The sequence below is a fragment of the Hyalella azteca genome, unplaced genomic scaffold (assembly GCF_000764305.2).
Source record: "Hyalella azteca isolate HAZT.00-mixed unplaced genomic scaffold, Hazt_2.0.2 contig11170, whole genome shotgun sequence".
Lineage (NCBI taxonomy): Eukaryota > Metazoa > Arthropoda > Malacostraca > Amphipoda > Hyalellidae > Hyalella > Hyalella azteca.
This window is the reverse complement of record NW_025941178.1, coordinates 56262-72670: the sequence shown is the minus strand read 5'-3', so window position 1 is coordinate 72670 and position 16409 is coordinate 56262. Positions and strand designations below refer to the sequence as shown.

At 40.4% G+C, this 16409-nt stretch overlaps 1 protein-coding gene across 3 annotated transcripts; it reads right to left on the bottom strand.

The window, feature by feature from the left end:
- Positions 1-3639: 3639 nt before the first annotated feature.
- On the bottom strand, positions 3640-16019 carry LOC108680437 (mismatch repair endonuclease PMS2). Of its 3 annotated transcripts, none has more exons than XM_018169254.1 (12): positions 14496-16019; positions 14043-14276; positions 13566-13725; positions 13103-13308; positions 12179-12318; positions 11460-11565; positions 10648-10723; positions 9775-9899; positions 8720-8884; positions 6155-7022; positions 4879-5516; positions 3640-4661 (listed from the first exon to the last, which is right to left on the bottom strand). In XM_018169254.1, the coding sequence occupies exons 1-12, from the start codon at positions 15942-15944 to the stop codon at positions 4092-4094; spliced, it is 4737 nt and encodes a 1578-aa protein (XP_018024743.1). In that variant the 5' UTR covers positions 15945-16019; the 3' UTR covers positions 3640-4091. The 3 variants fall into 3 exon arrangements, with proteins under 3 accessions (XP_018024743.1, XP_047738686.1, XP_047738687.1); XM_047882730.1 differs by having other exon boundaries at positions 14043-14452; positions 14672-16019; XM_047882731.1 differs by having other exon boundaries at positions 6611-7022; positions 14043-14452; positions 14672-16019.
- Positions 16020-16409: the final 390 nt, after the last annotated feature.

Below are 16409 nucleotides of genomic sequence, written 5' to 3'. Positions count from 1 at the left end.
CCACAACACAGTGCGGATACACGTTTGTGTGTACGGTCAGTGTGATTACGTAATTTGCATTGCTGCGCGTCCATATTTAAACTATTTTAGCTTTCTAAAAGTACGGCGCTGTCGGCTCACGGCGCATTTTTTTTTTACCGGCATAGTACGGCGCACTGCGCAGGTCGTTAAAATGAAAATATAAATTCCCGCGCACCTGGCACATTTTCCTGACCATGGCAGGAAAGTAACTTGGATACCAGCATTTTCATACATAAGAAATTGATTAAAATATTGAGTAAATGAGGAAATTAAAAATGAAATGATTCTAAAAAAATCTCTGGTTTGCCACTATGCCGATAAGCAGTGTGGAATTCTAGAGGGATAATAAATTAACTAGTACACATAGCATATTGGAAAGCAGGACCTGAAAGCTTGGAACGGCCAAGAACTTTACACTTTCAGTCCATTATTTACAATTTTACATGTCCAATCCCTTTCCAGAATTCCACCTGTGATTGGTTGATAGGATTGTGATTTTAACCCCTTTCAGCTTTCCAGCTGTAGTTGGATAATGGAATTGTAATGTTATCTGCTTTCTAGCTGTTTTCCAAGCCGGTCTATGTTACCCTGTCAGGGCTGACATTAGGTGGTCTAAGTTACCCCATTTGGGGGCAGCGCCCCCCATTTGCAAACTATGACACTTTCCTAAAATTTGTCATTTGCATATGTAACTAGGAGAGTTCTACTACTACAGAGAGGGGGTACTCTGACAGGCTTTCAATAATAGCTTTTTTCGTGGGTCACATTTTTAATTTTTTAACCTATTAGATATGCAAACTTTTCAAATCTTTCTATTGTGTTATGTAGCCTCAGTATTAGGTCTTTAATGCCCATTGACAAAAATTTTCTATGTCAAATAGTTTTTGAGTTGTGGGGGTTTTTGTTAAAAAATGAAAAGTGGTCTAAGTTACCCCGCCGGTCTAAGTTACCCCATTTTACGGTAGTTCCGTTATTATGAATGTTGTGCATCGTTACTTGATTTATTAAGTGATTTGTATGTAATGTGCCCTAATCTTCATCAATCGAACAAGACCGGTTTGACTGGGGGGTATAACTCGGTTACAGCTCATTGTGTGAGCTTTGAAATAGTTTCAATCACGATGAAGAAGATGAACGAGTTAATTTTTGGAGATTCAGGAATATTGCAGAGCATTCTATGGTATTATGAATCGTTATTAGTATTAATGATCAGCTGAGCGCAGGCTCGGCATTGACAAATCTATATGAATAACTTCACGCCAAGGCCAACACGTTATTGTCTGACTGTTGTTACTATACTCTAAAAGAAGGGCCGAATAATATCCATTGATTTTTCACTCACATATGAATTACTGCATAGGAAAGTGTTATAGACCACCCACGACTTTTATAGATTATTATTTGAATAGCGAAAATTGCCAATCTCATGAGAGATAAATGAGAATAATGAACAGTAACCCAGAGGCTACAGTTCAGATTACCTGGACATACTTGGCCAGAGAAGTGCGGATTCGATCCCAGCTCTGTGCGCCATGTGTAATTAATATGATAATAATTTAAATAGGCGTTAGTCGTTATGCATTAATTCTGTTAACCATATTATTTTTATCAATTAAAATGTACATTGCATATGTATTAATTATATAAAATTATGTAAGGAGTGACATTCGGATCTAATATGTACATGGATTGTCCAATGTGTTTAATCAAAATTTTAGTTGACGCGTTAGCAATCTAGTTAACTCATATCCAACCACAACACAATGCGGATACACGTTTGTGTGTACGGTCAGTGTGATTACGTAATTTGCATTGCCGCCGATGCCGCGCGTCCATATTTAAACTATTTTAGCTTTCTAAAAGTACGGCGCTGTCGGCGCACGGCGCATTTTTTTACCGGTATAGTACGGCGCACCGCGCAGGTTGTTAAAATGACAATATAAATTCCCACGCACCTGGCACATCTTCCTGACCATGGGAATGGGAAAGCTTTTCAGCTTGGGTGGAAAGCTTTTTAATAAGTGAACTTCCATTCTTAGAATTCCAGCCTGCCGATAAGTACTCACAATAATTCGCTGCCACCATGACTGTATCTAAGGAAACCTTTCCAGTTTCCACCTTGGGTGGAAAGCTTTTTATAAGTGAGCTTCCATTCTTAGAATTCCACCCACTGAGGTTTTTTAGACTCAGAGCTGCCGACTCAGCTGCAGAGCAGAGAGTTTTTTAGACTCTCCCTCAAGTTAATTTTTGAGTCCTATATATATGTAGACCAGTATAGTATGAATTAGGTAGTATTCTCCTGGATATGTAGCTACCTGCAGGCTGCATATGCATTTTCATACATAAGAAATTGGTTTAAATCATGCGTAAATGAGGAAATTAAAAATGAACTGATTNTAAGAACAGGTTCTTTTGAATAACCTATGGATTGCCACCATGGGTGGAAAGCTTTTTATACCTAAGTGAGCTTCCATTCTTAGAATTCCACCCACTGAGGTTTTTTAGACTCAGAGGCCAGTCTGGCCAGAGCAGAGAGTTTTTTAGACTCTCCCTCAGTCCCTCTCCGTCTCCCTCAAGTTAATTTTTGAGTCCTATATATATATGTAGACAGTATAGTATCATGAATTAGTAATAGTATCCACCTGGATATGTAGCTACCTGCAGGCTGCATATGCATTTTCATACATAAGAAATTGGTTTAAATCATGCGTAAATGAGGAAATTAAAAATGAACTGATTCTAAAAAAATCTGTGGTTTGTCACTATGCTCAGTACAAAGTAGGTGGTAAGATTAGGGTTAAGCCTTAAGGATGTAATAAAGTTTTATTTCAAGACCACTAACCCTAATTCCTAAACAACAAAATTGGCTTAAACTCAGCACGAGAATTTTTTGTTGATCTCACTCATTACTCTGTACTCATAGCCTATGAGACAGAGATACCGTACCTATGAGTCATAGGTACGGTATCCCAATTAATTACTCCCAAAAGGATATTGAACTAGATCAGCCAATGTGAACCGAGTCGAAAAAATTCCTAGTTTGCCCCTAAAGTCCTAAGCATTGGGCATTATTTAATGGGCTACAGGGCAAGCAACGTTGTTAGCTTTTTTTCTACAGCCGAACTCATAGACAGTTCACGGAGAACAACGTAGAAGCCACATGTGGATCCGCAACATTGGGTAAATAACATGTTGCGCCATGTTGCAGCTAACCGAATTTCTCAGTAAGGTTTATACAATTACACTTTAACATAATGCTTATTAATATTGTATTAGTTGGAAGATCAGGTTTTAGACGAAAGTAGTCAAGGTTAGCCTAGATTTTAACTTCATTGAAAAATAATTTAGGTTCGATTAATAGGTCATCTAAAGAAAGATCTAAAGTCAATCGTTACATTTACACAACTATATACAGGACGGCTTCCAAATTCATTACAATAAGGGATATTCATTCAGTTTCTACAAATTTGGATGCTCTAACATTCTCTGCAATTAGAATGAACATCAGTATTGGCTGAACATTTTTGATGTCCACTTTCGAAAAAAATGGCCGGAGTTTACAAAATACCGATTTCAAGTCTTTAGGAGCAAACCTCAGTTGTGATAATGAAAGCGGAGTTATTTTATTTTTATTAGTACTCTTAACATTGAATGCCCTTCAGTGTCTTAACTACTACTCATAGAAAAGAGAAGGTGAAACTGCAGGTGTATACAAGAACACCTAAAACCTGCTGGGCAGCTGTGGGCAAAACTCCGCCTATAGGCAACGCACAATTCCATTCAATTCCTAGCCAAGCAGAAGTCGAAAAAGTGCTTTAAAAGAAATTTTTCGACGCAACTAAGTAGGCAACACAAGAGGGCTAAGTGACTTAACGGAAAAATATCTTGGCGCTAAAGTAACCAACAGAAAAATCTAATGGGATTTCTCAGGCTACACATTCAAATCGCTAACAGAACTGTCGTACGGCAGGTTGACGCGCTGCTATGGGAGAAGCCCAGGAACGAACAGCCGAACACGTACAGCGCATTAAAGATAACTACTGAATGAAGAAAGGTCTACCTTGAGTAACTTACAATTTGGAAACAGAGAGCATGTCTAAGTTTATAAGATGGCGTACAGTAGGTCTTCCATGTGGACAATTCCATGGCTGCTCGATCTGTCCCATGTGGTCAACTAAGTCACGCATTTGATTTTTGGACAAAGCAGTTCCTACCATAATGGATTTGCGACAAGCTCTGCTGGCAAACATGGCACGGACTCGGGAAGGTCTACACATGGCACCATGGGAATCCGACAACATGAAGATCAGTTCATCGATGTCATCCTTGCCAAAAGTCCAGTTGCGGCTCTGAGGAACCGATTTCAGCTTTACTCGTTCGCCAAATTGACGAGATTCGTCTATCTCGAATTTAAAACCATTTGCCGAGAAAATGTCAATGTTACTGATGAGGATGGTCTCGTTCGCAGGAGTAAGCTGCAGAGCTTGAGGTTGTATCAGAGGCTGGTGACGCAAAATGCAGGTCGCTTGTAGAGTTTCAAAATTGTACTTCTCATCGGATGCGTGCTGGTCAATGATGAACAAATCGCTGTCCAAGCGGGTGATCAGAAATCCAAGGTTGAATTGTCCCAAGATTTTCATCTTCGGTAAAATAAGAACAGAAAAGAGCAGATTAATTACTTCAATATTGGTAATAAAATACACAAAACTTAAACTTCAATCAAAGGCTGTGAGTTATCAATGAGTCAGAGCCGAGATCATTTGGGAGAGCCTACAGTGGATCTTTCACCATTCATGAAAAATTTTAAATAGAGAAAAAAATTACCTCAAATGTATACATTTATAAACTACTACGAACCTTTGCGAACATATCCTTATTAAGAACTTTAGTCAGTTCTGCTTCGGCAGCCTTGTTGTCAGAAGGGGCAATTTTTGCATGAAAATTCCGGGCTTTCTTCTTCTCTGCGTCGGCTTTTTCAACAGCACTGACTTTCGTGAGCTGCACACGCAAGTCATCCATAGAAAACTGAATCACTCGAGTTTTACGTTTGGTAACATCCAATACATGATCATCGTAAATGACAGTAGACTCGAGCTCCACTCCTGGAAAGGAGGTATCGTCGGCAGGCAATATGCCAGTATCTGGAGTCAGTAGATGCTGGCTAGAAAGTGGGACCTTAGATATGTGATGCTCTGTTGTTTGGGCATCACTGAATCTATCTTCAGATTCAGGCTTATGAACAAATTTCCTCAAGCTCTTTCTCACATCGACATTCGCAGTTTCAACAGCATTCTCTCTTTCCAGAGTTTGAGGATTTTTGCGAGACACTCGACGATCGAGCATATTGTTCGCAAGGACATGATTGACTCTTGCCTTGCCAGAGGAATAAACCAGACTCTCAGTTTCAGTTATCTGCTGCAAAGCAGAGGTGATTTCTTCGCGATTCTTTTCGTCGATTTCCTTTCCAGTATCTACCTTCAAATGAAGACGAGAACCTGTGAAAGCACGAAAAGTATCACACACAAGTCAACACAGCAAAATAAAATACGTATTGAATGGCCTGATTTCATACATGAACGACTCAGTTTCGTAACGCTCGCTGATGACAAATGTAGGTTCTGAGAAGGGTTCAGCTTGTTCCCACAGGACAACCGCGAGTGTGCGTTGCCACAAATTGCTAAAATGCGCAAAGAGGCGGGCCCATTGTATACAAATATATATGTAGTTACTGAAGAATTTCTCAGACCAGTCGATACTATCTATTTGGTGTAATAAATCTGTAGATCGACGAGTTCAACAATTATGATATGTTGTGTATAAACCTACAACAAAGTTTCCAGCAACAGCGAGCGGTCTCTCCAAGAATGTCTTAGAAACGTATTGTAGTCGAGGTAGACAGTTTAGGATTTAAAGCTGCAATGTTTGCACCGTCACGTCTCATACGCTACACACTTTATCCTGCTGGTGAATTTTAAAGATGAAGCTTCACCTACGGTAACCAGAACTTAAGCGAGTAACCGTCACATTATTTGTTCATTTCAAAACAATCATGATAACACAAAATGAATCCACATTTCCTACACATAAAATGAACGAATTGAGCATGGCATTTAATCTTACGTGCGAGACTTACATTTGGATTTAGCGCCTGTGGAATTGCCTTCTAAGATATTGGCAAGATCGTCGCAGGAATTGTTTGTCAGAGGCTTGTATCTGCAGGGACTTATTTTAGTCCGGTAAATTTGCTCTGATTTGTTGTCAGTGTGAATGGATTTTAGGTGAATGGATTCAACAGCTGACATGTGTGAAGGTGTACTAGTTCCATCTTCAAGGTCGCTTGAACGCGATATGTGTGAAATGGCGCGCATTTGTGCAGATTGCGTTTGAGTTTTGTTTAAAGTTTCCAAACATTTCTTTAAGTGAGAGCCCTGTATGTTCAAACCAAATGAATCGAGCTCGTCATCGTTTTCACCTTCACGGATGACATTATTTTCTGGAGAAGCAATGCGCGTTGTTTTATTAGAGCTGCCGTCATTACCTTTATCGAGCACCACGGCAGTCGCAACTGCAAAGGCTGTTGGCTTCTTACTTGCTTGGAGACGACGAGCTAGAGTCTGAGAAGGTGAGTGTTTAGCCGCATCAGTGTGCGTAGTGCGTGTTAACTGTGCATCTCGTGGCTTCGTGTCAGTGATGTCACCCTCACCGTTTTCAGTGCTTTTAGTTTTGGCGCGTTCATTCGAGGGTACATTGGGATCCATATGTGAGAATTTAGTTGGGGTTACGATGGCATCACCACAAATATCTGAGAATGGTTTGGGAAGTTTGTGTTCTATTTCCATTGGTTTTATTTCAGGAGATGGGAAACTAGACTCGTTCATGTCCTGAGTGCGTTTGGACTGAGTATATGGGGTGTCCCTAATTACAGGAGTGAGAGGCGAGCTTGTGGTGAAGTTTAGCGGCAATGTGTGGGGGATGCCTTCGTAAAGCCGGAGCAAGGAATTCTGCAACACGAAGAGCAAATCGGATGAAGGAAAATGTTCAATACTTGTTGGGTTTCTCAGCGGAGTGCAACCGCCCTGACGAGCGTTGCCATCTGTGATTTACCCACTGCGACAAAGTAACTAGCTAACAAAAATGTAAAAAGGCCTCAAAAATTATGTCTTAAATAAAGTGAAAATAATGTGATAGTTATCAAAATCCGAGCGCAAAAAAAAATAAAACATTAACATCCAAGAAATCAAGTTGGATTCTCAATTATCAAGTCTGATAAAATCAGTCAAAACATTTGCCTGAATTAATGAACGCGTGCGAAAACGCGCACAGAAAAGTTTCAATCTGAATAATTCAAATCATGACGACTAAGCTGTAAAGAAACGTCCAAAAGGAGAATGGTCTCGTTTCATTATATATATTGCTGGTTTCAGAGACATGCCTAGTTACACAGGGTATCGTTCGATACTTTGGAGTTAAAAAAACAGAGTTATTTGTAGCTGGCACACGAAATTTGCGTGTCACAGAGATGTGGGTAGCAAGATAGAAAATAGGTATGGCAATGTCGTCGAAAACCACGTCCAAACATGAAAAATTCGGACGTATTAAGAGTAACGCAAAGATTGATGTAAAGAATATCAAAACATAAACAAAGAATTGCGGGATTCCTATTATTAGCTGCTTGGTTTTCTCTAATCACCTTAGGAAAGGTGAATGGAGCATTAGCACAGTAAAATTTTTCTTTGTGGTGAAAATGCTTTGTGAGCCTCAGTTTGCGCTTAAGGAATTAGTTATTATGTCGAATACTACAATGGATTTCCGAAATATCTGTAAGAGGACTAAGTGGTATATAGATCGAGACATCAGTTCGGTATTTAGCAACAAGATGAACCCAGAATGAAACAGCAGACGGTAAAAGGAAGCTAAAAGCAGAACGATTCATGTTGGCATGAAAGCATGAGAAATGTAATAGCTTACTTCGTGAGACCTAAGGTCGCGCTATACATGAATACTCTAGTCCGCTAGCATCAGTATTACAAATTATTAGAACATGTAATTGATCAAATTCAAAGGTCGACCAGGAAACGCCTACGTTCGTTGAAACTAGCGTACAGGAAAAACTGACATCCAGTCAGTTTCGTGAAGAATTACCCACAACAAAGGCATTTCATACAATCTCACATGAAAGTCGTGAAATGCAATCAATCTTAAATACAATGCGGTAAAACACTCGAAGGACGCACACAACGTTCATTCGGCGACACACAACGCACACAACGTTCAACGTTCATTCATTCTCATACTCAACTGCAATCAATAATTTGCTCATAAGTGGTAAATCTGTTTATTACAAAGGCAAATAATTTCCAGTCAGACGTCGTATTATACCCCACGTATCAAAGGCTCCCAAAGCCTAAAATCTCAATTCCAGTCTTCAAAAACGACAATATAAATAGTAATTGATCATCATGTTACATATTAAGACATCATATTCAAGTTTTACTGGCCACACATGAGTATATCAAGCGAGTCAGTAGAACAAAAAACAGCATATACGATTCCGAAAAGGAAGATACAAACAAAATTATGCTATACAATCAAAAACCATTAATATAGTGAAAAACACGCAAAAATTGTATCAGATACATAGTTAAATTACAACCAGTGCAAATGATTACTGAAGAATTGAAAAGACAGGCATCAATACCTTGAGAGTGATTAGAAGCAGCTTCTCGTTGTGCATCATGACCTGGCGCTTGTCTGGTGTCACGTTGACATCAACACACGCGCGCTGCACGACCACGTTGAGCACCACGAAGGGATACTGATGGCGGTTGTAGCTGTGATACACTTCGTTCACCAGCCGCGAGACCTGCCCGTGCTTACAATGTTCACAACCATGCTAGTCCATGTGAGCTGTCATGTTGGCAAACATGACAGCAAAAACATGTTGTTGTAATAGCCCATCCTGGTAGCGCCGACTAGGGAAGGGGGTGATTTTTTTAGGGTGCAGGCCACTGAGAGTTGTACGACCATCACTGGCTCGCTAATCCGTCCGAACCTTTTTTGTTTGCATTACGTAACACCCTGGATAAGCCAGGTACTTAGTTATCAACCAGAATTAGATGAATGGAAAAGTTGAGCATTAGCTGAACATCCCGGAAGAACTTGTCATCATTGGGACCCGAACCTAGGAGCTGGCTGCAAGAGACCGAGTTTTTCGCCATTGAACCACAGCAGCTCTAAGCTGGCTCAAGAGCTATTACACTTAGTTTAATAATGTACAATGCAAATAATTTCAGTTTGAAGTAATTATAAGGAAATTTTGATACTTCAAATATTTAGACATAGACCGGACAGAATAACCGTCTCCATGAACCTTGTATCACCCAACGTCAATGTTTATTTCATTAGTCCATCACGAAACCAAGCTAATCCCATATAGGGGTGAACGGGCTTAATTTTCCTAGCCAATTCCAGAAATCCTGTTGAATTCTCAATTATCAAGCATGAGCAATGCTTGATCAACGTTGGGCACAGTACAACATTCTTCATTGCTTTTCACTACGAAATGCTCTGCATAAAAGATGCACCCAAAGCGTGGGTGATCAAATTTTGCGAAAAGATTGAACAATCAATGCCCTAACATATTGGATAATATTATAACAATTGAATATGAGAATACTTCCAAATAAATAGAATTAGGAATTTGGACTGTGGAGTTAAACTTAAAATACAGAAGAAAGGTTTCGAAGAAGCAACCTTTATGGGATCACAGGGACGATTGTTGATGAAGTAGAACTGCCGGTCAGGAGCGGCTCTGCCGTGGCCGTGAGCGCAAGAACTGATGAAGCCCTCCACTCGCATCCCAGCGCCGCCGGTCGCGGCTGCGCAGTACAATAAATACTTTGTTATGCGAAACTCCACTGGAAATTTCCTGCCGGTCGCGGCTGTGCAGTGTAATAAACAATAAAAAATAGTTATGAGAAGCTCTACTGGAAATTTCAGTTGCCTCTTAGTGTGCAAGAGAGTTTGAAGTAGTGTTGAATTAATGGATGTCTCCGCCCTCTCCTTACTATCACAGTTATCTATCCCCCTTACAACTTATTTGCTTTTTAGTCTTCTTATTTTGAGTTACGATTATTAATTTAGTCAAGATTAAATCACAATAGGAGAAAACGAAGGAACGGCAGACAACACTAAGCTTTGAAGTACGAATTTCTCACGGTAATTAAAAAACACAATTATACTCAGGAGTGCACTTCATTGTCACTCCACTGATCATTCAATATTCAAACACAGTTTAGTTACTTTACCGTGACCAATAATATATTTTCACCTAAGCAAGTCCAAGTTGCACTATAGGAATTGAGGTTTGAAAAGACCTTCTGAAGGAACACTCACTTCCCTGCAGGCCTGCACCATGCATGATAATGGCGCCACCAATACCAAAAATTTTATTCAGAAGCCTTAAATGAAGCACAACACGAACGTTCTTAAATCAACGAATATGGAATAAGAGCACGTTTTGCAATCATTCATCCGCATGGGGTGTATACAGTTTGCGTAATATTCGTGTAATAAAAATTTTACCCTCATTTACACATTATACCGTCATTATAAGCTATGCCTTACCCTCAGTAGGCTCCTCAGACTCCTCTTCGTCTGACATGCTGTCAACGCTCCCCTGAATCTCCAGTAACGTCTTCACCTGCATTGCAATTCAATGATTAATTCTACGACAGTTTAATGAACATTTCATCACTGAAATTGAAGCAAGATCATTGACTAGAATTTCATACACATGGAAAGAAATTAAGTAATCCAAAAATACCTGAATAATTTCCATTGTATTCCTGAACACTTGAATAATGCGAGTTTTTGTCAAACAACAAATGGTTTTGATACCTGCCAGCAGCATGTCGTTTCTGTTTATAATCAGTAAAATCAAAGTTTATGAGTATTACGTATATGAATAGAAACGATTCTCATTCTCACGAGGATATATATGATCGCCGCAGCCGACACTAAAATCTAAAGCTCATAGGCGATCGTCTTGCTATCAATGTAAAATGACTTTACTAGTTGTTTTGATAAAGTTTTCAAGTTGAAAACATCAATCATTTGATGATTGCAAGTGTCATTTGATGTTTGCAAGTGAAAACCCTCGAGAGTAATTTCAATTGTACATTCTTAAAATAAAAACGGCAATGTTTACGATGTCAAATCTTTAATTTCGGTTCATTAAATGAAAGCTCTCTCCACGATGACGTCATTTCCTCGAATCGCAGAAAATGCTTGTGACCATATTAGCAACAGAGCCCGCTGTTCACCTGTCCCGATCTGATGCGACAAAATTGATAACAAATAGAGCTAATATATTTTGCTAACACAGCCTTGTTTACTGCAGAAAAGTTTATTTATTTTGAATAAGTGCTGGCACTCACCTGTTTGCTGCCAAATAGAGCTTGTATGTTATCAAGAAGGCAATAAGAAGCGTGCGTGGCCAGTACAGTATTGCGTCGGCCATCACTGTTGTTCACCACATGCAGTCTGCAGGTACATTTCATTAAACATGCTGTCTACAATTGTACAGGGTTATTCTAAATGATGGACCCAATTTAATAAATTCGTATCTATTTGTAACCTCAGTAACCTCAGTTACAAATACCTCAGTTAAAAATCTATCAGGTGGCAATAGAAAAACGATCGCCTGACAGTATCACTGCTACGGTGCACTCAGTAACAGAAGATATGCTTTCTCGTGTACGGGATGAGTTTGGCTACCGTTTAGATGTTTGCCGTGCAGCATAAGAGAGACAGACATATTGAACATTTATAAATATGTAAGAGACTATTGCATCTTTTTCCTTCCACTGTTGCAGAAATTATTCTTTTTGATATATACTGAAATAGATATTAAGTTATTAATAAATTGGGTCAATATTTTAGAATAATCCTGTACTTAATTTATAATATGCATAAATCAATCTATGGACTACAGTGCAAATTTCATCATCAGCTCTTGAGGGGCACAAACGCTGCATGAGATCAGGAAATTATAATCTTCAAACCAAATTTATCTTCAGAATAAAAATCGAAAAGAAGAGCTTAGAACAAACAGGGCAGAGATGGAACAGGCAGAAGATGGAAATGCGAGTCCAACCTGATATTTTTACTGATGATGGCATAGGCATAGAGAACTTGCAGCATCTTGTGATATTCTCTTTTGAGGTTGCGCTCAAATTCTCGTCTGCGCACAGGCAAGCTGTAGAAGAGACTTTCTAGGGACACAGTGGTGCCAACCTGACAGAAAGAATATAATCCATATAGTAAGTAATATCTGACTCGAAACATCTACAAGTAACATTACAGTAGAGTCAACCTTGCTGCAGCAACTACTATATTTTAAAAACTCAAAATCAGATGGCTTCATTAAGGCAGAAATGAGACAATGCACAGAACAATGCAGCATTAGAATAAATAATTAAAACTGTAATAAACCGTAAAAAGGGGTGACTTGGAGCGTTTTGACATTGAAGAAAAGAAAACCATAAGCCGTACCGGTACTCAAAAAGTTTTTGTCGTAGATAAATTGTGTTGATGGCTCTTGAAGTACCATGAGCTTAACTACAAATGTAACAAAGACATTTGTTTCATATATTTTCTATGAGACTATTTGTATCACAACGACGTAAGCGCTAAAAATGGTACCGTACCTACAAGTCACCCTGTTTTACGGTAGTAGATATTAGATGATTATAAATAGTAATAGTATATTAAAATCAGAAGTATGCTTAGTAGTTGGGAAGAAACCAATTGTGGATAACAAGTATGCAAAATTTCAGATCGGTAGGATAAGTAGAAGTGTGTTAAATTTCGATTACAAGATTTGTAGCAGACAGACAGACTGACAGACAAACAGACAAACAAGAAGTGAAGTTAAAGAGAAGTGTTGTAAAAAAAGATACATTCCAACTAACGGCAAGTTTTTGAAAGTGTCCAACTTGTGTGAGAAGTGACATAAAGAACAGAATGAGTCGATGAATTCATTAATAGGATGAAGGCAAATTATTTCGCCAAGAATTACTTGTCTTGATGCAGCCTTCTGACTCGTGAGTTTGCCGTCCGCGTCGTACGTGAGAAGCGATGCAAGAGGCTGCGAGGCATGACGAGTGCATACGCTGAAGCGGCTAAGGGCGCACAGAGAGCTCAGGGCTTCACCCCGGAACCCGTAGGTCGCGATGCCACACACGCCCTCAAAATCCCGTAGCTTGGAAGTGTGGTGCTTCAAAGCTGCAAAAATGTCATGGTCATGAAATTTATATTGCCAACTAAGCAAGCAAATCAAAAAGTATATGCTTAAAGCTGCAAAATTTCAGGTCATGAAATTTATATTGCCAACTAAGCGAGCAAATCGAAAAATATATAACACTACAAAGAAACTTCTGTTAATTAAGTCATACACATGTTAATTGATCAACAGTTCAGACGAGATTTTATTATAACTACAATGATAGTTGTACAACTATAATAATGTGCTTCCAACAGACCTAATGCTTCGAAGTCGTTGGGATGTATGCCAGGTCCATCATCAGACACCACGACACTGGAGGCCCCGCTGGCAGTGAGCTTCACCTCCACGCTACGGCTGCCAGCATCCAGGCTGTTCTCCACGAGCTCCTTCACGGCCGTCGCAAGATTCACCACGACCTGCAAGCAGTTAAGGGTAAAAATTTTTCAAAAAATCTGATAAATTACTAGTCAACATAAAAGTTGTTTGATTTCCCGTGAAAATCGTCGTTGTTAAGAGTAATGTTTTCAGCAATAGAATGTAGATAATTCAATTTATTTGCAAGACGAAATTCAAATAATTTGCATTCATTGAGTTTTTGAGGCTAAACAAAGCTAATAGATACCAAGCCTGGGAACAAAACCGAGGATTTAAAGTATATAAAATGAACTGATTGCACACAAAGACGAACTAGGGCATTGAGACAACCCAGAAAAGAATGCCACGAAACACTGACCTGCCCAGAGCAAATTCGGTGCACTGCAGCCCGGTCAATAGCCTGGATGTGTTTGGCAGTCACTAGAGTCGGGGTTGCCTCCCCCTGCCTCTGCCCCTCCCCCGGCCCCGAGGCCACATTGGGGGCAGAGCTTGAGACTGACCATTGCTTGGCCAGCAGGCTGGTGGAGCCAGCACCAGCTGTTCCTCCTCCCCTTCTGGCTCGAATATATGCGGAGACTCGAGCAGTGGTGGCCTCCCCACTCGCTGAGGATGATCTAGGAGAGGGCGTTGAGCCTGAGGCCAAGAGAGCCTGTTCTTCATTAGGTGTTGGTGATGATCTTGATTTCCTGGGTGATCCAGCAATGCAGGACGAGGTTCGTTCAGAAGAGGTGGTCGGGGATTGTCCAACAATGGGCGTCGAGGATTTTCCTGGAAATTGGTATGCTGCATTGGTGTCTCCAGCAATGGTGGCCTCCCCACTCGCTGAGGATGATCTAGGAGAGGGCGTTGAGCCTGAGGCCAAGAGAGCCTGTTCTTCATTAGGTGTTGGTGATGATCTTGATTTCCTGGGTGATCCAGCAATGCAGGACGAGGTTCGTTCAGAAGAAGTGGTCGGGGATTGTCCAACAATGGGCGTCGAGGATTTTCCTGGAAATTGGTATGCTGCATTGGTGTCTCCAGCAATGGTCTCCTCAAGCCCTGAGGTTGGTCCATCATTGGAGGATGTGGGTGATCCAGAAGGGCCGGTCGTGGCTGATAACAGTCCGGTTCCTGGTAAGGACGATTCAGCATTGCTGGGCGATGATGATCTCGATCTGGAGTGTTTAGCAAGGGGCGACGCACACGATCGGGAACCGGGTGTTGAGATCTGTCCATCAAATGCCTTGGTTGCTCCAGTAGGGGCTCGCGATGTAAGTTCCCCATGCGAGGAGAGGGGCTTCGATCCCACGATCTTGATCTCATTTGAGACTGATTGTCTGAACTCCTGAACTGGTCTCTTGATCTCGCCTGACGGTGATCTCTTTCTCTTGAGCGATGGTCTCTGTTCGAAAACTCGACATTTGAACTGGTCTGATCCCTGTAATAATTCGAAGGTTCCATTTGAGGTTCTTCCTCGTCCTCGTGGTAGGCTTGTGAGTGGTAATTGCAATTTGGTGGAAAATTGCCCAGTTGATACATCTCCTCCTGTTGCTGAGCTGACATGAACTCCCTTTGCCCTCTCTGAGAATTTACTGAGTAATCGGCTGACTGTGGGTATTTTGAGGCCGTCATAGTTTGACTCATAAGAGGTGCCATCCCCAAGAGAGGCATTTTCTTTCCCTTCTGGTTCACTTGACCCAATTTCTCGTGTACAAAGGCTTGGGATTGCATCTGCTGACTCCATCCTGTTTGTAGATGGAATGGTCTGATTTCCAGCCTTGCATCTAAAGAGTCCATTGTCCCTGACTTTGCATCGTTGCCATCGCGGCGATAGTCCTGCAGTTCTTTCTGGATCATCCTTTCCACCAATTCGTGTTCGCCCACAGTCTGTGGCTCTTGGAGATAGCCCAGAAAATCCTTCATTGCCGAGAGAGCTGCTGTCTTGGGTTTCTTGTCTGGGTACAAATTCGACTCCACTCCAGGTTCGTCTGCGTACAGATCTTCTTCCATGCTCGGAAGCAAAGGTTTCTTCCAAGCCATTGATGTGGAGTGAGGGCTTTGCAGCAATGGTTTCTGGTTGCTGCTCATTTGGGCTGGATGAGGGAGAAGAGCCATTTTCTGAGGAAATGCAGCAGAACTCTGGGGGGATATCCATGGGTGAGAATCCTCTTGGTAGGACATTCTTTGACAACTCAAGGGGTGATGTGCTAACAAAAGTAAGATAAGTTTGGGGATTAGCTGTGCAAACTTGGAAGGAACTTACTGATGTCAACACACTCATCAGTTGCACTCTCTAAGGTAGTTATTAATTTCATTCAGAATCCACAGCTGAAATGAAATGAGAGTTGCAATTAATCTGAAAGGTAAATCTAATTGAATAAACCATTCAAATGAGAAATGAGACTACCGTATCAACACACATTCATTCAATATTCTTGTGCAATAATTCACTAAGTAATTGAATAAGGCTATTCAATATTATTCAATATTCATTGAATAAGGCTATTCTATGAACTGAATGAAGAGAATCCTAATGCTGCCACACAATGATGCCTGTTATCAAGGCATTTTGCTATTAGATTTATGTACCACAATGTTTGTTTCTGTACAACTGATGGATAGGGTCAATTCAGTGCAATTGATAGTTCATTTCAAAACAATTTCATTACCTGCCAAAACAATTTGTACACTTAAGTTGTGAAGAAATTCACACTTGACATTCATCTTAATCACAACATTAAGAATA